The sequence below is a fragment of the Macaca nemestrina genome, chromosome 2 (assembly GCF_043159975.1).
Source record: "Macaca nemestrina isolate mMacNem1 chromosome 2, mMacNem.hap1, whole genome shotgun sequence".
NCBI lineage: Eukaryota > Metazoa > Chordata > Mammalia > Primates > Cercopithecidae > Macaca > Macaca nemestrina.
The window spans coordinates 15,188,801-15,210,940 of NC_092126.1; the positions used below are offsets into that span (position 1 = coordinate 15,188,801).

Sequence of the window (22,140 nt, forward strand, 5' to 3'; positions counted from 1 at the left end):
GAGGCTGCAGCAAGCTGTGACTGTACCACCGCACCCCAGCCTGGGTGACAGAGCAAGACTCTGTCTCAAAACAAATACATAATATGATAATAATATAATTTAAATGAATTGGAAGAAAAAGGGAAGAAGTCCTTTTCCCATACATGTAGTTTGAAGAGTCACAGCCCCAGTATCACATGGCAAGAGTGTGACAGGGTTAGAGCCCAAAGAGTAGAACTTAGTAACTGGCACCCTCTATATTTTTAGATGTGTTGGTTATTAATTAGCACAACTGGTGTCCAAGCTAATATTTGACCAAGGCAACCAAACCTATGTCTGTAAGATTTCTTAATCATTCCTCAATAGAAAGCAGAGGTGGCAAACTAATACTAATGTCATACTACTTGCCAAACTAATTTTTTTTTTTTTACATCTAACGTCTATCAGATGTAAAAAAAAGAAAAAAAAAAAAAAAAAGGCCCAGCCTGGGCAACAAGAGCAAAACTCTGTCTCACAAAACAAAAACAAAACCAAACAAACACAAAACCACTCCCTTTGCACAGGAATGGGTGTACTACCCTACTCACCTCTTCCCCTGGTCTCCTAGCCAGGCTTATCCCTCATGTTTGGAACTCACATTTTATGATAAAAACGGTTCCTTCAATTTTTCAAACAGGTTCAGGGGATTCAAAGCTTTTGTTGCAATTTTAATAATCAGCAAGTATGCAAAAATACTCCTTGGGCTGAGAGTCACAAAAGCCCTTCCCAATGCATAGTAGAAAAATAGGTCTTTCCCTTCCAAACTATGCAGTACCCAGCCAAGCACCGCATTCCAAGATGTGCAGACCAGGACTTACTGAAATAGTTCCCAACCTCTAACAGCAGGGCATTTGAAGAAATATAAGGCAGATGGATTGGGGGAAATGACAATGTAGAAAGGCTGGGTAAACTTCCAAAACAGATAAATACACTTTACACTAAGGAAAGAGAAATCACCCAACAAGCATGGTGCTGGAGAGAAAATTTAACCATCTTTGAGATGTTAACAGATCGAATCAAACATTTGAAAGTTGAGGGTCTCCATTTGGACTGGTGCATCAGTGCACTTTCCAGTGCACTTCCTCACTCAGTATGGAGGAGACTCGAGGGCTTTGAAGGGAAATAATACAGATATCGATCAGTGATGCCAACTGTGGAGAACAGTGGTGGCATAATGACCTGTATTTAAAGAGACCAATGGTCAGAAGGTAAGAGAATGCAAACATCACCCATACACTTGCAGGCGACCATACCGGGTATGGGGAGCTACTGTGGTCCACTCTAAAATGTAATTCTTGGCCAGGCGCAGCGGCTCACACCTGTAATCCCAACACTTTGGGAGGCTGAGGCGGGTGGACTGCCTGAACTTAGGAGTTCAAGACTAGCCTGGCCAACATGGTGAAACCCCATCTCTACTAAAAACGCAAAATTAGCCAGACGTGGTGGTACATGCCTGTAATCCCAGCTCCTCGCCTGAACCTGGGAGGCAAAGGATGCAGTGAGCCAAGATCTGTCACTGCGTTCCAGTCTGGGAAACACAGCAAGACTGTCTCAAAAAAAATAATAATAAAAAATATAATCACAAACTGTAGCCATACCTCATTTTATTGCACTTCATAGACAGAAAAGAAAAACCCACATTTTCTCTTTTGAGACAGTCTCGCTGCGTTGCCCAGTCTCGCTGTGTTCTTTTTTGGGCTCTGTCGCCCAGGCTGGAGTGCAGTGGTGCAATCGTGGCTCACTGCAACCTCAACCTCCAGGCCTCAAGCAATCCTCCCGAGTAGCTGGGACTACAGACGCTCAACACCAGGCCCGGCTAACCTTCTTGATTTTTTGTAGAGACAAGGTCTCACTATGTTGCCCAGGCTGGACTAGAATTCCTGAGCTCAAGTGATCCTCCTGCCTCAGCCTCCCAAAGTGTTGATGTTACAGTTGTGAGCTACAGTACCCAGCCAGTGATTTTTTTTTTAATTGAAGATTTGTGGCAATACTGCATCAACCAAATCTATTGGTGTCATTTTCCCAAAAGCCCGTACTGTCGGTGTCACACCTTGATAATTTTTGTAGTATTTCAAGTTTTTCATTATTACTTTATCTGGTGCGCTGATCTGTGACAAGTGATCTTTGGCGTTTATCAGGCCACTCAGTAACCCTACAATGGCCGTTAGTATTCAAGTGAAAGAAAAGGTCCCACAATTCTAAAATGATTAAGCTTAGTAAAGAAAGCAAGTAGAAAGCTACAGTCAGGCTGAAGCTCGGCCTCTCACACCAAACAGTTAAAGCTGTGATTGCAAAAGATCTTGAAAGAAATTAGAAGTTCACTCCAGTGAACACTCAAACAGTAATAAGGCAAAACAGCCTTATTGCTGATATGAAGAAAGTTTAATGATCTGGAGAAAAGATCAAACCAGCCATAACATCTCCTTAAGGCAAAGTCTAATCCTTCCTGAGCAGGGCCCTAACTCTTCAATGCTATGAAGGGTGAGAGATGAGGAAGCTGCAGAAGTTTGAAGCTAACAGAGGCTGGTTGATACGGTTTAAGAAAACAAGCTATCTCCAAAACACGTATGTGTAAGGTGACACAGCAAGCGCTGATATAGAAGCTGCAGCAAGTTACCCAGAAGAACAAGCTAAGATAATTGATGAAGACAGCTAAACAACAGACTTCAGACATTTTTTTTTGGAAGGAGACTTTTATTGGAAGAACACAGCCTGATATTGGAAAGAGATAGTCTTATATTGGAAGAAGATGCCATCTAGGACCTTTCATAGCTTCAGAAGTCAATGCCTGGCTTCAAAGCTTCAATGGACGGGCTGACTCTCCTGGTAGGGACTAATGTAGCAGGTGACTAAGTTGAAGCCAACAGTCACTGTCCATCCCGACAATCCTAGGCCCCCTAAGCATTATGCTAAATGTGCTGTGCCTGTGCTCTACAAATGGAACAACAAAGCCTGGATGACGGCAGGTCTGCCTGCAGCACGGTTTATGGCATTTTTTAAATTTTTATTTGTTTATTTGTTTGAGACGGGGTTTCACTCTTGTTGCCCAGGCTGGAGTGCAACGGCGCAAACTTGGCTCACTGCAACCTCCGCCTCCTGGGTTCAAGCAATTCTCCTGCTTCAGCCTCCCAAGTAGCTGGGATCACAGGCATGAGCCACCACGCCCGGCTAATTTTTTGTACTTAGCAGAGAAGGGGTTTCTCTATGTTAGTCGGGCTGGTCTCGAACTCCTGACCCCAGGTGATCCACCTGCCTCGGGCTCCCAAAGTGCTGGGATTACAGGCTTGTGCCACCGTGCCTGGCCGGTTTATGGAATATTTTAAACCCACTGTTCAGACCTACCACTGAGAAGAAAAGATTCCTTTCAAAATATGACCGCTGACTGACAATGTGCCTGGTCACCCAGAAGACTCTGCTAGAGATGCACAAGGACATGAAAGTTTTTTTCATGTCTGGTTACACAACATCCATTCTACAGCCCATGGATCAAGAAGTAGTTTCAACTTTCAAGTCTTATTATTTAACAAATAAACTTTGTAAGGCTATAGCTACTACAGATAGTGATTCCTCTGATGGGTCTGGGCAAAGAATTTACCATTCCAGGTGCCATTAAGAACATGTGTGGTGCTCACTTTGGCAGCACAAAGACTAAAACTGGATATACTATAAAAGAGCATTCGTGATTCATGGGCAGGGGTCAAAATATCAACATTAATAGAATGTTTGAAGAAGCTGATTAACTTCTTGTAGCAGAAAGAAGTAGTGGAGGAAGTCACTAAAAATGTGGTAAAAATATAAAGAGAACTAGAATTAGAAGTGGAGTCTGAAGATGTGACTGAATTGTTGCAATCTCATGAGAAAAATAAAGGGATGAAGGCTTGTGTTACATTTTAAGAAATTGTCAGGCTGGGCAAGGCAGCTGATGCCTTTAATCTCAGCGCCTTGGAGGCCAAAGTGAAAGATCGCTTGAAGCCAGGAGTTTGAGATCAGCCTAGACAACAAAGCGAGCCCCATCTCTACAAAAAATACAAAAATTAGCTGGGCGTGGTGGAGCATGCCTGTAGTCCTAGCTATGTGGGAGGCCAAAGAAAGAGGATCGATCGCCTAAAAGCCCAGGAGTTTCAGGCTGCAGTGAGCTATGATGGCACCACTGCACTCTAGCTGAGTGACAGAGATACTGTCTCTTAAAATAATAACAACAACAACAACAACAACAACAACAATGGCCAGGTGCGGTGGTTCACACCTGATATCCCAACACTTTGGGAGGCCGAGGTGGGTGGATCACCTGAGGTCAGGAGTTCAAGACCAGCCTGGCCAACAACACGGTAAAACTCCGTCTCTTACTAAAAATACAAAAATTAGCCAGGAGTGGTGGCAGGTGCCTGTAATCCCACCTACTCAGGAAGGCTGAGGCAGGAGAATTACTTGAAACTGGGAGGCGGAGGTTGCAGTGAGCCGAGATTGCACCATTGTACTCCAACCTGGGTGACAGAACAAGACTTAAGGATGCTAAGTACACACAAGTTATGGTTAAACAAAAACCTTCTAGGAAATCAATCTATGTAGTGTACCTGGCTGTGGCCTTATAGATTAACAGATCTAAAATGCCTCTACCCAAAATACCCCATGATCTAGAATTCAGATTAATGTTGGGCACACACTTTTAACTAACATTTAAATCATACCTCTAGGATTTATGCCTAGGTTCTCACCACTTATACAGTTGACTATATTTATTTTTCCCACACTCTTTTCTCTCCACAAAAAGTCTGAATTTCCATTTCTCTGAGATTTCACCATGTTACCCACTCATGATTTGTTGGGTGCTCTCCTTAAGTCTCCAGCAAATTGTTACAAGTCATTTTTCTCCCCCACAGTGGCTTTTCCCACTAAGCACAGAGAATACCAGCATTCTCTCAATAATTCTCCAAGTGTTTTCGACCTCCTAAGACAGTAAGAGCATAATAAAATCATAACACAATCTAGGAGTTCAGACCTAGACACCAGTGGCTCTTTTTGTTTGTTGTTTGTCTTTTTGAGATGGAGTCTCATACAGTCGCCCAGGCTGGAATGCAGCTGCATGATCTCGGCTCACTGCAACCTCTGCCTCCTGCGTTTAAGCAATTCTCCTCCCTCAGCCTCCTGAGTAGATGGCACTACAGGCGCCCGCCACCACGGCTGGCTAATTTGTGTATTTTTAGTACAGACAGGGTTTCACCATGTTGGCCAGGTTGGTCTCAAACTCCTTGACCTCAGATGATCCACCCACCTCGGCTTCCCAAAGTGCTGGGATTATAGGTGCGAGCCACAGTGAAGGCTGGGCACCGGTGCTGAGGAGACACCGGCAGGGTAAGGCATTTGTTTGTCAAGGTCCTAACTGTCGTGGCATAAAATGAAAGACACAAATCAGCCGGGCGCGGTGGCTCAAGCCTGTAATCCCGGCACTTTGGGAGGCCGAGACGGGCGGATCACGAGGTCAGGAGATCGAGACCATCCTGGCTAACACGGTGAAACCCCGTTTCTACTAAAAAATACAAAAAACTAGCCGGGCGCGGTGGCGGGCGCCTGTAGTCCCAACTACTCGGGAGGCTGAGGCAGGAGAATGGCGTGAACCCGGGAGGCGGAGCTTGCAGTGAGCTGAGATCCGGCCACTGCACTCCAGCCTGGGCGGCAGAGCGAGACTCTGTCTCAAAAAAAAAAAAAAAAAAAAAAAGAAAGACACAAATCACTTCATCCACAGGGACGGACGCACTGATACACAACAGAATGACGCACAGGTGAAGACACTGACAAAGGAGAAGAGCAACAGAGACACTCAAGGCATTTTAAAGACGACAAACAATACTGGTGTAACGATGACAGGATGAGTCATTCCAGAAAGTCTCTCAAACTTCCAGTTTTATAATCTGAACATCATACAATCTGACTCATCAGAAAAGACTGTTTCAGTATCATGCATGGGAATGTGATAGCGGCTGAGAAACTTATTAAATCACATCCTCCCTCTTCTGTAAGACACGTGATCTCAATTCTTCAGCACTTTCAAAATAGGGTTTCTTTTTTTTCTTTTCTTTTTCGAGACAGGCTCTTAACTGTTGCCCAGGCTGGAGTGCACTGGCATAATCTTGGCTCACTGCAACCTCCACCTTTGGGGCTCAAGCGACCCTTCCACCTCAGTCCCACAAGTAGCTGGGATTACAGGCGAGTGTCACACCAAACCTGGCTAATTTCTGTACTTTTTGTAGGGTTTCCCCATGTTGCCCAGGCTGGTCTCAAACTCTTGAGCTCAAGTGATCCACCCACTTCGGCCTCCCAAAGTGCTAGGATTATAGGCGTGAGCCACTGCACCTGGCCAGAATCTTACTTTTAAAACAATTCACTTATATAAATATTCTAAAATGGTTCCTATGTTATTTCTGCTAGAGGGTGAACAACTTTTCTTGACTTTCAAAGTATCCTACAACACAGGGAAAACGTCACAATTTTCTGATTTCCTAAAACCTTGTCACCTGAATCAGACAAGATTTAACAGCAATTCAGGGACACTATCACCTAACTATGTAAGAGAACCCTGCCAATTCTCAAAGTTACACATGCCCCTCCCTAGCTGTTGATACGAATTCAACAGAAACGACAGTTTCAATTACGGGGGATTTGCCATCCAGGAAAGGACTGTAGACACGGAACCTCACACAACATTCTCCTGCTCACTAATTTCTCACATATAAATAAGTAAATCTGTATCATAAAGGTCTCTGTCTAAAAAGCATTAGGCCGGGCATGGTGGCTCACGTCTGTAATCCCAGCACTTTGGGAGGCCGAGGCGGGTGCATCACCTGAGGTCAGGACGAGTTCAAGACCAACCTGGCCAGCATGGTGGAACCCCAACTCTACTAAAGAAAAAATACTGGGAGTGGCAGCGGGCACCTGTAATCCCAGCTACTTGGGAGGCTGAGGCAGCAGAATCACTTGAACCTGAGAAGCAGAGGTTGCAGTGAGCTGATATCCCGCCACTACACTCCAGCCTGGGTGACAGAGTGAGACTCTGTCTCAAAAACAAAAATAAATAAAAGGCATTGGCTGGGCTCAGTAGCTCCCAGTACTTTGGGAGGCCGAGGCAGGTGGATCACCTGAGGTCAGAAGTTCAAGACCAGCCTGGCCACTGTGGTGAAACCCAATTTCTACTAAAAATACAAAAATTAGCCAGGTGCAGTGGTGCATGCCTGTAATCCCAGCTACCCGAGAGGCTGAGGCAGGAGAATCACTCGAATCCGGGAGGTGGAGGTGTGGTGAGCCGAGATCATACAACTACACTCCAGCCTGGGTGACAGAGCAAGACTCCATCTCAAAAAATATAATAATGATAATAATAATAATAAGCATTAAGCACCCAGCCTTTCCGCGGTCCTGGCTGGAAGTGCCAATGTCCGCTCTGATTTCGGGAGGCAGCCAGGTGGCACACGTGCAGGTGGTATGCTAGGACCCAGGCCAGGTGCTTAGAAATCTGACCAGTAACTTTGGACATGTCCTTGACATCTTCACAAGACTACCAGAACCCCTAAAGGGATCGCTGCTGCAGGGATGTCACCTGAGCTCATCTGGGTCACTATTCCACCCCCCACACTGGAATCTGCCCCAAATGTCTGTCCATGCCACCTGACAGAAAGGGGGACCCGATTCACATGGGAACTGCGGAAGGGTAGGGAAGGCTCACCTGGATTGCCTGTCGTCCCTGCTGGGCATCTGCCAGCAGCTGGATGGTGAGTGCCCGTGAGTCCTGCAGCGCCTCCTGGAGGTAGATGAAGCTGTGGCCCCCGTGCCGGCCCATTGTGCACTCACGACAGATGGGCACGGAGCAAGTGTCACAGTACAGGTGCAGCACCTGGTGACCAGAGAGAGGACAGGCATAAATAGAGATACAGGACGGGAGGAGGAGGGAAGACAGCAACTTGAGGGTCCTGGATCCCACAACCGAACCACCAGCTTCCAAATGAGCAAGCACACCCCACAGGGAGAGACAGCAGCGGAGTAACTGCAAACATAACCAAAACTGTCTGCTTCCCTTTTTCTCCCACTCTCTCTGCCCCAAATCAAGGGGGAATGGAGTGGGGAACACAACTGAATGCCACATCCCACTGTAGTCTCACTCAGAATGTAACAGAGACACTTCAAAGGCAGAAACCAAACCAAACAAAAACCTCCCGGCACGAGAGTTTCTCCTGAATCTTAGCTTCATTATCCAGAAAAGTTGTTTAGACTGTGTTGCCTAGTCTGATATTGGTGGCCTGGATGCAAGAATATACCAGAAGAGTTTCCTTTGCTGCTCTAGCCTGGATGTGTAAAGCAAGGTTAAGAGCCAGTAACAACCATCCTCACACCACAGCTTGTCATGCAAAGTGCAAAGTGCAAAGTGCAAAGCATGGTTCTCCCAGGCACTCGAGCAAGCTCACAGGCTTAAGTTTCTGGAACGAAGGCAAAAAGCTAGTGGTAAGGTCAGCCAGCTCCTTGCCTTTCTTCTTCATGCCAAGTTATTCCAAGGAGTTGAACCTGGGAGGCCGCCAGTGCTGACAGAACTGCTTTATGTGATGTTCTACACTTCCCTGGGGCCCAGCACGCTGGGAGGGAGGGAGGGAGAGGGAGAGAGAGAGAGAGAGAGAGAAAGGGTTGGCACAACCTTTACCTGCTAATAAACAAGCAGCTCTCAAGAGAGAAAACTCCTTGGCACAGAAACTGGGCCAGTCTCATTACTGTGTATCTCTCCACAGAGCAGGGCACTTAGCACCAGTCTGCAAATGTTTGCTGGATTGCTTTCAAGAGCAGAGTTTAAATCTGCCTCTGGTACACCTGGGCATGAGGGGAAGCTAGCTAACATGCAACAGGCAGGGAAGCAGTAGGCAAGGGGAATTCTTCCACAAATACACCACCAACACTTCATCTCCAGGGGAAGACAGGAGGTGGGGGGTGCTCAAGGCCACAGTGTTAGCAAAGACACAGCAGGGAAGCCAACATGAGCCTTCGGCAAAGCTGGGTCCAACACAGGCGACACCCCCGCTCTCTCATCCCCAATACAAAGCACCTTGCTAGGTATGGTGGAGATCCAGGCGATTCCGCGCAGACTGAATAGAAGCTCATTCTGGCGAGAAGCAGGGCAGAAGTGTTGTGGGAGACACAGATGGGGAGAAGGCTTGGAAGCGGCCCAGAAAGTTTTCTTAGGTGGAGAGCTCCAAACAGAGAGGGCTGGGGGCAAATAGAGGGAGACTGCTGCTTCTTTCCTTCTCCAAGATGCTTATTTTATTAATAACCAAAATCTTTGCATAAAATGTGTCCACTAGAAAAATGCTTCCCCTAACTGGTTCAGTCAAGCACACAGAGTTACTCCACTCAGGGCTGAGTTAATAGGGAAGCGTGTAATCTAGCATGGGCTAAACTGGTTCTCCAGAAACTTTACAATTCAGAAACAGGAAAAAGGAAAGATTCAGGATACTGTGTTTTTACTTTTGTAAAGAAACAGTTCTGCTATAACCATCAGGTTTTATGGATCCTACTTTATTTGTTTGTTTGTTTTGAGATGGAGTCTCACACTCTGTTCCCCAGGCTGGAGTGCAGTGGCGCGATCTCCGCTCACTGCAAGCTCCGCCTCCCGGGTTCACGCCATTCTCCTGCCTCAGCCTCCCGAGTAGCTGGCAGTACAGGCGCCCGCCACCAGGCCCGGCTCATTTTTTTGTAATTTTAGTAGAAACGGGGTTTCACTGTGTTAGCCAGGATGGTCTCAATCTCCTGACCTCGTGATCCGCCCATCTCGGCTTCCCAAAGTGCTGGGATTACAGGCGTGAGCCACCACACCTGGCCCAGATCCTACTTTATACAAGGGAAATGTGGTAAGGTTTGCAACTCTGCTGCCAGTTTTGATCACTGCAGTGCTTTGCCAGCAATAGTGGCAGACTGAAACCAGGCAACAGCAACTTGCCTCCTTTAAGTCAGTTGCTTTTTAAGCTGATCCATCCTTTAGAGATTATCTAATCCTAATAATCTTTTAAATCTAAAATTCTCAAGTATAAATACTAACCAAAAGATGCTGAGCTGGATAAATTCAGGAAAAATTTCTGGCCGATCCCTTTTTTACGACATGGTGCTAAAGCAATTCTACCAGCTTGAACTACATTCCTTTCCTTTGCTCTCTCCATTTGTCAAGATAATGTAGAGATCACTCCTATGCTGATGTGAAGTGTGAAAAACCTTCCATCAGAAAACTCTCTTTTACATGTGAATAAAACATGCCACTAAACCTTCGGGTGGCCTCCCTGCTTCTAACCGCTAAGCAACCTTGAGAAGGCATCTCTTGTCTTTCCCTCAAGACAGCTGTGTGGACTGAATGGCACTCTCCTGCTTCCTTCGGATAACTACCTACATTGTTCTCATCTCCATGGCTAGTGAGTAGAAAAGAACCTCAGGCTGTAAACTTGAGCCTGGCACAACCTGGCTATGGAACCCTCTGTCCAGTCAGTTCTCTTGACCTGTCTGGGATTCAGTCTCATCTGTGAAACAAAAGGGTCCTGACTAGGTACCTCCGGAGACCCCTTCCACCGCAGAAAGCCTATCTATAGAGACTTGACAACAGAAACTAAAGAGCTTCAAAATTAAGTTCTAGTAGCTGGACATGGCAGCTCATGCCTGTAGTCCAAGCTCCAGGAGAAGCCGAGGCTAGAGGAGCACTTGGAGCAAACTACAAAAATTAGCTGGGCGCGGTGGCTCATTCCTGGAGGCTGAGGTGGGAGGATCCCTTGAGCCCAAGAAGTCGAGGCTGCAGTGAGCCGTGACCATGGCAATGAACTTAGCCTAGGCAACACCGGCTAAGAGTGCAAACAAACAACAACAATAACAACAAAAAACAACAACAACAAAACAAAACAAGTTCTGGGCTGAGCCAGGGTGGCCACTCCAGACTCCAACTGTGCAACTATAAAGAATTAAGATGATTTTTCTTAGGTTTAGATCAACCTTAAAACACAGAACCTGGATGATGCTGGACATTTGCAATGCCCCCATGAATGGTAGGTTTTAAAAGATTCTGCAGATGCAGTGTCCAGAAAAAAAAATCCTGGTCAGAACAGGTAGTGGACGGTGATGGCAGCGAAAGGCAGGGTGCCCTTAGCCGACACCAGAGCCCTCCCATGACCAGCCTTGAGAGCCCAGATACACAAATGAAAGGGGTCTCTGAATGCAATCCCTGCCTGGTATCATTTTATACAGGATCGATGCAGTTCTAAGTATCCAGAACACGCTGTGGTTTCAGAAGAGCCAGTGATTCCACAGCTGCTCCAGGCTGCCTGCAACAGAGATGGGGGCGGGGAACACCCAAACGGTTGATAATAAAAAGCTACCAGTGAGTAAAAGAATGGCCTCAATGTGCTTGTAATTAGTAAACAATGAATTTTTAAAAGAATGCATTGTCCAAAAACTATAAAATGAAATCCACTTTTATAAACCTTCCAGCTATAAAAGTTGGAGAAAAACTTTGGTAAGATTTCATTCTTCATTTAGAAGCTCCACGTCTCATCTAACCACAATTTCTGAGATTGAAAAACCACAGTTTTAGAGCTGTTAAAACAATCGATAGGAGAGGATGTGCATGGGTGCAATTATCTCTGAAACAGGTGTAAAATTATTTTTAAGGGAATAAGCTGGAGCTGTGTGGAGGGTCCTATAGCCAGAAATGTGGGAGCAGCCATGAACAGTGGCTCCCGGGAAAGGGGGGAAGGGACTGGGAAGAACAGGTCGTCTAGCAGCAGGAATTCCAAGGCCTGTTTGGGGCTTCCCGGGCAGATGCACAGACACGCCCCCTCGGGCCTGGCGACAATCCGGCTGCCCCAGCTAAATGGAGGAGGCTTGACCTCTGACCCTGCAAGTGACCACCCTCTTCCCTGCCCCCAGCTTCCAGAACGTCCCACCCATTGCCTTCCTCTCCCAAAATTTCTAAAATACCAGGCAGAGACAAAGACCTAGGAATGTGAGCCCAGCAGGAAAGGAACGGGCGGGGGACTGGTGGGGGGGAATGGGGGAGGGAGATTAAAGGAAAAATAGAAAAATAAATAAATAAAAATACAAAATACGCATGTTTGTATCTTAGCGAGTGTTTAAATAGAATGCTTTGTTAATGAACGTGTGTGCACGCACGTGTGCACATGCAAATGCACACGCATCCAGGCTTCTGGAATCTAGATTCTGCACTCCTATCTGTGGCCCAACAAGAACACACACACCAAGGGACCTCTGTTGCAGCCCCGCACATCTCAAAGAATGAGCTTGAGGTTTAAAATACAACTACCCCTATCAGTGAAGAATGTAAGCTGGAAGGATGGAGGAAGGCCCAGATCGCCATTTAAGTTCATCAAAATGTCTCAACTCAAATACATAAACTGCTGTAAACGTTTTAAAGATTACTTCAATATCCCTTAAAATGACTGAGGACATTTACTTGGCCTCCCACAAACCAAGGCTGAACCGTGACGCCTGGCTCGATCTCCACCCACCCCAGAGGGTTTCTGAGTTTCCCACGACAGAAGTAAAGTGGAGGCAACAGAAGCAAATGAGGCCCACAGGAAGCCTGACCTGTGTGTGTTACTCTGCAGGTTCTCAGGTGGGACAACAGAGGATTCGTTTTAAAAATGGTAAGCCAAGTTCAAGGGAGTAAAGTCTAGCCATGAAACAAGTCTTAAGTAATATTAAAACGAAGCTTTACTTGACTTAGACTGAGTGCTTGGGCTCAAACCCGCAGCCCAAACCCTCAGCAGAAGCCCCCTCCTGTAGCTCTGGCCACGTGCTGCCCCACATCTGTGGCCTGGATAAACAGGAGAAAGGAATAGGGACCCAGTTCATACACAGCGTTCACCAGTTAAAGACAAGAGAGTCCCCGCCGCAGACAAATTAACCTTACTTTAGTGGGGGTATGGGGAAGGAGTGTTTCCAAAACATTTTTCATTTGGCTAGGTAACAAGTATTTGTTCAAATGCAGAAAGTAATACAAGTAAACAGTTTTTTAAAAAAAATCCTTAATGTCTCGCTCAATTGTCTCCACTTTAACCATGGAAAAACAAAGCTATATTCTAGACATAATTGAATTTTTTAAGACAAAAAGTTTCTCTTAACTATATTAACTTGTTCTGAATGTTCTGGGTCACTCCATGCAGAGAGATGCCTGGCTTTCTGAATGGCTGCATGGTATGCTGCTATATGAATGTACTGTCAGTATATACTAATACAATTTTAAAACTCTTTCCTGATTTTTGAAAAAGCACAAGCAATGCCACAGTTAACATCCTTGTTCTTTAGAGAAACCCTAGTTTTCAATTTGGTAATATATTCAATTGTTACATCACTTGATATAATGGTTATCGGTGGAAACCTACTTGCAAGCTTGGATAGTAAGAATTACCGAATTCTTTTCAGTCAGGTCGACCTTCACCCATGTGAAGGGCAAAGTACCAGTTTCTGTTCTCAACACAACCGAACACAAAAGGCCAGCAGGGGATGCCAGGAGAGGGAGTCAGTATGGACACAGTTCACAGTTGGGACTGGAGTTAAGATCTGCTTCTGCTTGGGTGGAAGGCTTTGATGGGTGCCAACATTGAAAAGGGGCCTAGAAGAGGAGCAGCCCAAGGAAAAAGTCTTGTGTTGCGTTCTGGCAGTCTCAGTAGTGTCTGTTAAATAGATTAAGCGGGGCTGCTTCATGGTATCTCTACAAATTGAAGGAATCTCAGGCAATAAAAAGGAAGAGGGGTGTTAGGAATTAAAACACACACACACACATACACACACACACACCCACACACACACACATACACACACCCGAGGCCCACAATCCCCTTTCTGCAACTCCAAAATCCAAAATGATGCTCTGGAATACAAAGTTTTCCATATACTATTTGGCAGCAAAACTCATGTACGACAAGGTACTATAGCTATTACAGTATTTTTGACCATCGCTGAGTACATTTTTATGTATTCTCACTACAAAAAAATATGTGAGGCAATGCATGTTAATGAGCTCAACATACATACTCTATAATGCATACGGAGTTCAAAACATGTTGTACACAATAAATATATAAGATTTTTGGCTAGGGATGCTGGTTTAGGTCTACAATACCAGTACTTTGGGAGGCCAAGACAAGAAGATCACTTGAGCACAGGAGATGAAGGCTATAGTGAGCCATGATCGAACCACTGCACTCCAGCCTAGGCCACAGAGCCCGAGACCGTCTCAAAAATATGTATGTATATATACACACATACACTATACACACATACATACATACACACACACACACAATTGTCAGTAAAATAATTTTAAAAACTGGAACTGGTGTGAAAAGGATTAATCATTTTTGCCTATGTCATTCAGTAAATTTTTATGTATCTCACTGCAAAAATAATGTTATTTTGCAGTCCCATTATACGTATTATGTAAATGCACAGTATTAACTTTCTAAAATCTGAAATTTTGAAGGATGAGGCTCAACTGACCTCAAAGGTTAAGGTAAGAAATGCACACATGTAATATTGTCTGGCGGAACAAGATTCATTCTCAGACTAAATAAGCAATATAACACTTGAAGATCTAAAGGGGCGGGGGGTAGGGTGAAAGTGGGAGTGTCCAAGAACAGCCTCAAGTGGGGTCAGAGGCATCCACTCATCTCCAATTTAAATGTTTAGGCTCCATGGACAAGGCAATTTGAAAGGAAAACTTGAAATCAGAGAGGGATGCTGTTACCTCTGCATCTGAACTCACCGCAACGGCTGGTGCCCAGGGAGAAGCATAGTTTGACAATCACAAAATGTCATCTGTTAGCATTTGTTCACTTAAAGTTTTTATGTGACTCCAAAAGCCACACCATGCTCCCTTCCTCCCTAATTGTCTTCAAAAATTCTTCACTACCAACTGCTGCTCCCCCAACAGTTACCATTACTCCTCCCCAACAGCAGCCAACCAACCACATCTAGAAAGCCCCTGCTCCCCCAATGCACCATTCTATAAGGCTTCCACAAACACTGGGTAGTTCCTTCTCCTATCACCTGCTCCCCTGCTTGTGGGACCAGGCCCCAGAATCACACAGGCCCTTGGTAAAGTCCAAGGGTCCAGCTTCACCAGTCCCTGAACTATTTTCCATCAACATGGCCCTGTGCAAAGTCTCAGGGCTCAGAGCCTCAGCATACTCCAGTAGCACACCACCATGTCTGGGTGTTTCTCTGAGCACACAGCTCTTACTAGTATACACAAAACACAAAGCGTTGATCAGGCGTGGTGGCTCACACCTGTAATCCCAGCACTTTGGGAGGCTGAGGTAGGCAGATCAGTGGAGGTCAGGAGTTTGAGACCACCCTGGCCAACATGGCAAAACTCATCTCCACTAAATATACAAAATAGCCAGGCGTGGTGACAGGCATCGGTCATCTTAGCTACTCAGGAGGCTGAGGCAGGAGAATTGCTTGAGCCCAGGAGGCAGAGGTTGCAGTGAGCCAAAATCTTGACACTGCCTCCAGCCTGGGTGACAGAACAAGTCAGACTCTGTCTTAAAAACAACAACAACAAAACCTAGCAAATTAAAAGGCCCAGATAATGAAAGTGACTAAATTCTGTTTACAGAGTTGAACGCTGGAATTTGGCTGAGCTTACTTGCTGACTTGATAAAAAGAGAAATAGCCCCATTTGTGGCTCACAGGAACTATCAGAACTATTAAAAGTGTGAAAATGAGTTCATCCTGGAAGAAAATCATTTTCCCCCAGCAATGACTCTCTTAAGGAAGATGAAAACCCAGATAAGAACAATGCCCTGGGCAGCACAGCAAACGCCTTCCACCAGTTTTGGCAGAGTCAGACAAAGCAGTTTCATGAATATGTCCCTTGCTGCCGCCTAAACCCGAGCGCACAGTGTGGCCTGAGAAAGGGTGCTGTAACTCGTGTTTGTAGTTTTCTGTGATTCCGACCTCTGCGGGCTGCTGCAGTGGGTTTTTTTGGGGTTTTTTTGTTTTTGTTTGTTTTTTTGTGACAGAATCACGCTCTGTCCCCTAGGCTGGAGTGCAGTGGGGTGATCTTAGCTAACTGCAACCTCCAACTCCTGGGTTCAAGCGATTCTCCTGCCCCAGCTTCCTGAGTAGCTAAGATTACTGATGCCTGTAACCATGCCTGGCTATTTTGTATATTTTGTATATTTAGTGGAGATGAGTTTTGCCATGTTGGCCAGGCTGGTCTCAAACTCCTGACCTCCAGTGATCTGCCTGCCTCAGCCTCTCAAAGTGCTGGGATTATAGGTGTGAGCCACCATGTACAATATGACTTATTGTTAAAACATGATGCTTCCAGGATTTTTTTTTTTTTTTTTTTTTTGAGTAGCTGGGACTACAGGCGCGTGCCACCACACCCAGCTAATTTTTTGTATTTTTAGTAGAGACGCGGTTTCATCATGTTAGCCAGGATGGTCTCAATCTCCTGACCTCGTGATCCGCCTGCCTCTGCCTCCCAAAGTGCTGGGATTACAGGCGTGAGCCACCCCCCAGCTGGCCCTGCTACATTGAGTTTTACAAGGCAGGAGCAATCCTCCAGGTGAGTCATAAGGGGCAGAGGTCGAGGTAAAAGGAGATTCCGGCAGGGAAAATGACAGGGACCTCCCATGTTGAGCTAAAATTAGCACTTCTCCAGGCCTTTGTGAAGACACACACATACACACACACACACACCACTTAATATTTAAAAGTATGATCATGATGTTGCAAAATACCAACTGTGGGACAATACACACGCCAAGTGGGGGAAGAGGGATGCGTAGTGGGGAATGTAGCTATGCCTGCCATTTCCTTTACCCAGACTTTCCATCCTACACCAGACCTGAGCCTGAGCCTGAGCCCTGAGGGCAGGCGGCAGACACTCGTGCTCTGCCCCTGGGGGCACTGCGGTGTCAGGACCCTGTTGACATCCTGCATCCTGCCTTTCAAAGCATGGGATCTCGAATAACATGTTCTCCAAACTCTGCCTCTGGCGAACCCAGAGGGCACCCGCTCCCTAGGCCCTTTGGACTTATTTGCCTCCCAGATCAGAATCTGCTTTTTGGGCTGGCACCCACCCCACACAGCTTGAGGCAAACTCATGGCCCACCGGCCCACCGCCTTCAGTCTCTCACACATTTCCTGAAGGCTCTGCAGCAAAAGGGCATTTTCCTGAGGGTGGCAAGTGCCACACCTGTGCTTGGGGTGTCCTCTAACAGATCCAAGTTACACTACACAATACTGAGAGACGGCTTGGAAAGTGCCAGAGTTGTGTTTTGGATTACTGCCTCCCAAACACAGTTTTGAACAAATAAGTATGTTTACTTAAATAAAACTTGCTAGCTACTCAGAAGGCTAAGGTGGGAGGATGGCTTGAGCCCAAGGAGTTCAAAGTTACAGCAAGTTATGATCATTCCATTGCACTCTAGCTTGGGTGACAGAAACCCTGTCTCAATCAATCAGTCTTGGATGTTTAAAAGTAAAAACAAAACTTCCACATCAACATACACCGTGGTACATCCACACAATAGGATGTTTGTCAGTAATTACACACAAGAAGTTCGGGCATGGTGGCTCAAGCTTGTAATCCCGGCACTTTGGGAGGCTGAGGTGGGTGGATCATTTGAAGTCAGGAGTTTGAGACCAGCCTGGCCAACATAGTGAAACCCCATCTCTCCTAAAAATATAAAACTTTAGCCAGGCCTGGTGGCGGGCACCTGTGGTTCCAGCTACTCAGGAAGCTGAGGCAGGAGAATTGCTTGAACCCGGGGGGCAGAGGCTGCAGTGAGCCAAGATCTCACCACTACACTCCAGCCTGGGTGACAGAGTGAGACTCCGTCTCAAAACACAAACAAACAAAAATAAATAAATAAATATACCTACAGACAAGAAGTTTAAAGGCACTAGACTGGCGGAAAAAAGCCAAAATCAAGAGAATATATTGCGTAACTCCATTTATTAACATACGAAGATAAAACTAAACGTCGAAGAAATCACAACAGTAGTTGCAGGTGAGAAGGGAGATGAACTAGAGGGAACCCAAGGGAATCCTTTTGGAGTGAGGGAAATAATCTATATTTGATGGGGGAGGACTGATTACACAGGTATATATAAATCATCAAAACTCAAAATGTACACTTAGCCTGGCCAACAAAGACAGACCCTGCCTCTACAAAAAAATAAAAAATAAACATTAGCCAAGCATGGTGGCGCATGCCTCTAGTCACAGCTGAGGCAGAAGGATGGCTTGAGCCCGCCCAAGAGTTTGAGGTTGCTGTGAGCCATGAATGCACCACTGCACTCAGCCTGGGAGACACACCAAGACCGGCTCAAAAAAAAGGGTGGGGAGGATTCAATTCTACTCCTCCCTCCCAAAAGTGAGGGGAGAATCCTTCCACTGGCAACCTAAGTGTTGAGGGGGTGATGCTTGGAGCCTGGCCACAGCGCAGCACTCTTCATAGCTAAGGACCTAATAAAATACTCATGGAGCCCATAAATGAGTTAACTCCAATGGCCCCACATAATTTACTTCTAATAGGTTGCTACCATTTTTTCCACAATGTTCCCATTAGGTATTATTTTTCCTTTGCCCTCTACTATAAATATTATCTTAAGTTCTATCTCGCAAGAGGCAACCTCCCTGGAGGTTTTGAAAAAATTAGAACCCTGAGTCCCGATTTACAGCACCACAGGCGGCCAGCGGTCATACAAAGCCGTATGAAATCATTAGTGTCCCAGCTGCTGCCCCGGCATGCATCTGACCTCTGATGTATTAATGAGTGGCCCATGCAGCTTCCAGCAGCAAATAAAAGAGATTTGTTCCAACACTGAGATCACTGCCCATGTAAATTATATATTTTTTAACTGGACACGAAAAGACAGATTTGGACGTAGACACACAAGTTTTCCGGCTGCCTCCAAGGTCGCAAAAGCAAGGCACGGTTTTAATCTGTTGTGCTATGGACAAGAGTCAGTGGTACTTTGGGGTTGACATTTAAAAAATGGTCAGACTCTGTAGGTGGCCATGTAACTCAGTCCTCGCCTCTTAAACAGCAGGCAACAGTGTACACCTGAAACCGTTTCAGTTCCTAAAGAAACTAAGTAGGTTTCAATCGCCCATGTGGCTGAGATGGTGTAGAGTGGCAGATTTTTTTAAAGCAAGGGAAGGCACTCATCACCTGGGTAAAACTGTCCTGAGAAGAGAAGCAGAAATACAGACTCAGATGAGAATACACTAGTAATAAAAACTGTTGGTAAATATTACTAGTCATGCTTTCTACCGTTAACACAACCTAACATTTCACTCCTCTCTGCAAGTTCCATCATCTTCTGTCCTTGTCCCCTGCGTTACTTAGTTGCCTTCTGTCTTGATTAGGGTTAGTGAATCAAGGTGACACTGTCCTATCCGTTGATAAGGCTTAGAGCCACTTACCTTTCTAGGCAATGCCTACTCTCCACCCAAAAAGGGGGGGGGGGGGAGAAAGATATTACCATAGAAATTTTGTTTTAATACAGAGTTGTTCACAGGGAGTAACTGTTTTACATTGGGAAGTGACCAATCCTGGGAAGCAGTAGCTAGCACATATGTGGCCTCTGTGAATTCTCTGAATGACAAGAAGTGCCCATGCTGCAGCGGGGATTGCTGAGGCTCAAGTGGGGGGTGGGGGTGTGGAGGAGTGGGTGCTGGGGTGTGTCTGTGAATTACGGGGATTTGTCTCCCAAGTACCAAGTCTGGGCTCTTCTATGGCATTCCCCAAAACTGCACCTGTCAAGGAGAGTATTAAAGAGAGAAGCCAGACACACTCTCCCAGTACCTCATCTTCCCCCAGACATTCCAGCAATTACCAGAGCCTTTCTTGACATCTTTCTCTGTAAGTAAAAGGCAAAATGAGCGAGAGCAGAGCAAACATCTTCAGTGCAAAAGCGGGGGAACGGGTGGATGCTGAGTCTTGTAAAGAAAATGATTTTTATTTTTTTGTAGAGACAGGGACTCACTCTGTTGCCCCGGCTGGTCTTGAACTCCGGAGCATTCCTCCCACCTCGGCTTCCCAAAGTGTTTGGATTACAGGCGTGAGCCATCGCACCTCATGCCTGTAATCCCAGCATTTTGGGAGGCCGAGGTGGGTGGATCATCTGAGGCCAGGAGTTCGAGACCAGCCTGGCCAACGTGGTGAAACCTCAGTTTCTACTTTAAAAAACAAAAAAAGGCCGGGCGCGGTGGCTCACGCCTGTAATCCCAGCACTTTGGGAGGCCGAAGCAGGCGGATCACAAGGTCAGGAGATCGAGACCACCGTGAAACCCCGTCTCTACTAAAAATACAAAAAATTAGCCGGGCGCGGTTGTGGGTGCCTGTAGTCCCAGCTACTCCGGAGGCTGAGGCAGGAGAATGGCGTGAACCCGGGAGGCGGAGCTTGCAGTGAGCCGAGATCGCGCCACTGCACTCCAGCCTGGGCGACAGAGCGAGACTCCGTCTCAAAAAAAAAAAAAAAATTAGCCAGGCGTTGTGGTGGTGCATGCCTGTAATCCCAGCTACTCAGGAGGCTGAGGCAGGAGAATCGATTGAACCAGGAGGCAGAGGTTGCAGTGAGCCGAGATCAGCCACTGCACTCTAGCCTGGGCAACAGAGTGAGACTCCATCTCAAAAAAAAAAAAAAAAAAAAGATTATTTATTTATTTTATTTTATTGAGACAGTCTTGCTCTGGCTGGAGTGCAATGACACGATCTTAACTCACTGCAACCTCTGCCTCCAGGGTTCAAGCGATTCTCCTGCCTCAGCCCTCAGAGTAGCTGGGACTACAGGCATGTGCCACAACACCTGGCTAATTTTTGAATTTTTAGTAGAGATGGGGTTTCAGCATGTGGGCCAGGCAGGTCTAAAACTCCTGAGCTCAAGCGATCTGCCTGCCTCGGCCTCCCAAAGTGCTGGGATTACAGGCATCAGCCACCACGCCCGGCCCCACGATTTATTTTTAAAAACCCTTTTCAAGTTAGTGTTTGTAGCCTCTACTCCAGAAGTAGGAAACCTAGCCCTGCAGACACCTCTACAAATGTCAAAGGGGCACAGACCAGGCGCGCAGAGCCCAGGCCAGGCAGCTTGCTTTAGGAGCTTCTGAGATGGAAGCTACCCGTCTGTCCCCCACACAGGGAGTAACCTGAGGCAGGTGGGCCCCACGGCTGTGATCTAGGCAGTTACTGGGCAGGTAAGAGTCCTCCCACCTCCCCAGGAGAAACCCCAAACTGTAGAGAGCAATGGTGATTTTCTCTTACCAACCATCAATAATCTAGAGGGTCCTGGGTAGAGCAATGAGGAGAGTAGGGCAACTGAAATGAGGCATAAAAGGCAAAACACACCTCAAATTTCAAGGCCTTTTTAAAGGAAGGTGTTGAGGGATCAGACGTGATGGCTCACTCCTGTAATCCCAGCACTTTGGGAGTCCAAGGCGGGTGGATCACCTGAGGTCAGGAGTTCGAGACCAGCCTGATCACAGTGAAACCCCGTCTCTACAAAAAATACAAAATATAGCTGGGCGTGGTGGTGGGCACCTGTAATCCCAACTACTTGGCAGGCTAAGGCAGGAGAATCACTTCAACCCAGAAGCAGAGGCTGCAGTGAGCTGCGATCGTGCCATTGCACTCCAGTCTGGGCAACAAGAGTGAGACTCCATTGAGGAGGGAAGGGGAGGGGAGGGGAGGGGAGGGAAAAGGGGAGAGAGGAGGGGAGGGAAAGGGAGAGGGGAGCAGAGGAGAGGAGAGGGGAGGGGAGGGCAGGAGACAGGAGGGGAGGGCAGGGGAGGAAGAGAAAGCACAACAAAGGGTGGGCCAAAAGGCCTAGGCAAAGCAGAAGAAACTGGCCCAACAGGGAACAGAACTGGGTGGCAGGAAAGCTGGATTCTAAGTCTTAGGTAGTGTGACCTGAGGAAGAAGGGCCCACCCTGTGCAGGAATCACATGGGGATCAACCCACTCACTGTTATCAGTTCAGCTGCCACACCAGGAACCATGTTACTGGGCTCTACTAAGGCCAGAAATAAAGTCCCAGTCCCTTGGCTTCCCCGAAACCCTCTTCCCACCAGTGTACA

At 46.5% G+C, this 22,140-nt stretch overlaps 1 protein-coding gene across 1 annotated transcript in view; it reads right to left on the reverse strand.

Annotated features, from left to right (window-relative positions):
* The window catches only part of LOC105470940 (tripartite motif containing 71), an 80,519-nt gene that overhangs the window by 15,928 nt on the left and 42,451 nt on the right, over positions 1 to 22,140 (reverse strand). Inside the window, exon 2 of the mRNA XM_011723290.3 lies at positions 7,736 to 7,903. Coding sequence (XP_011721592.1) covers positions 7,736 to 7,903 — 168 coding nt within the window. The remainder of the gene's footprint in view (positions 1 to 7,735; positions 7,904 to 22,140) is intronic.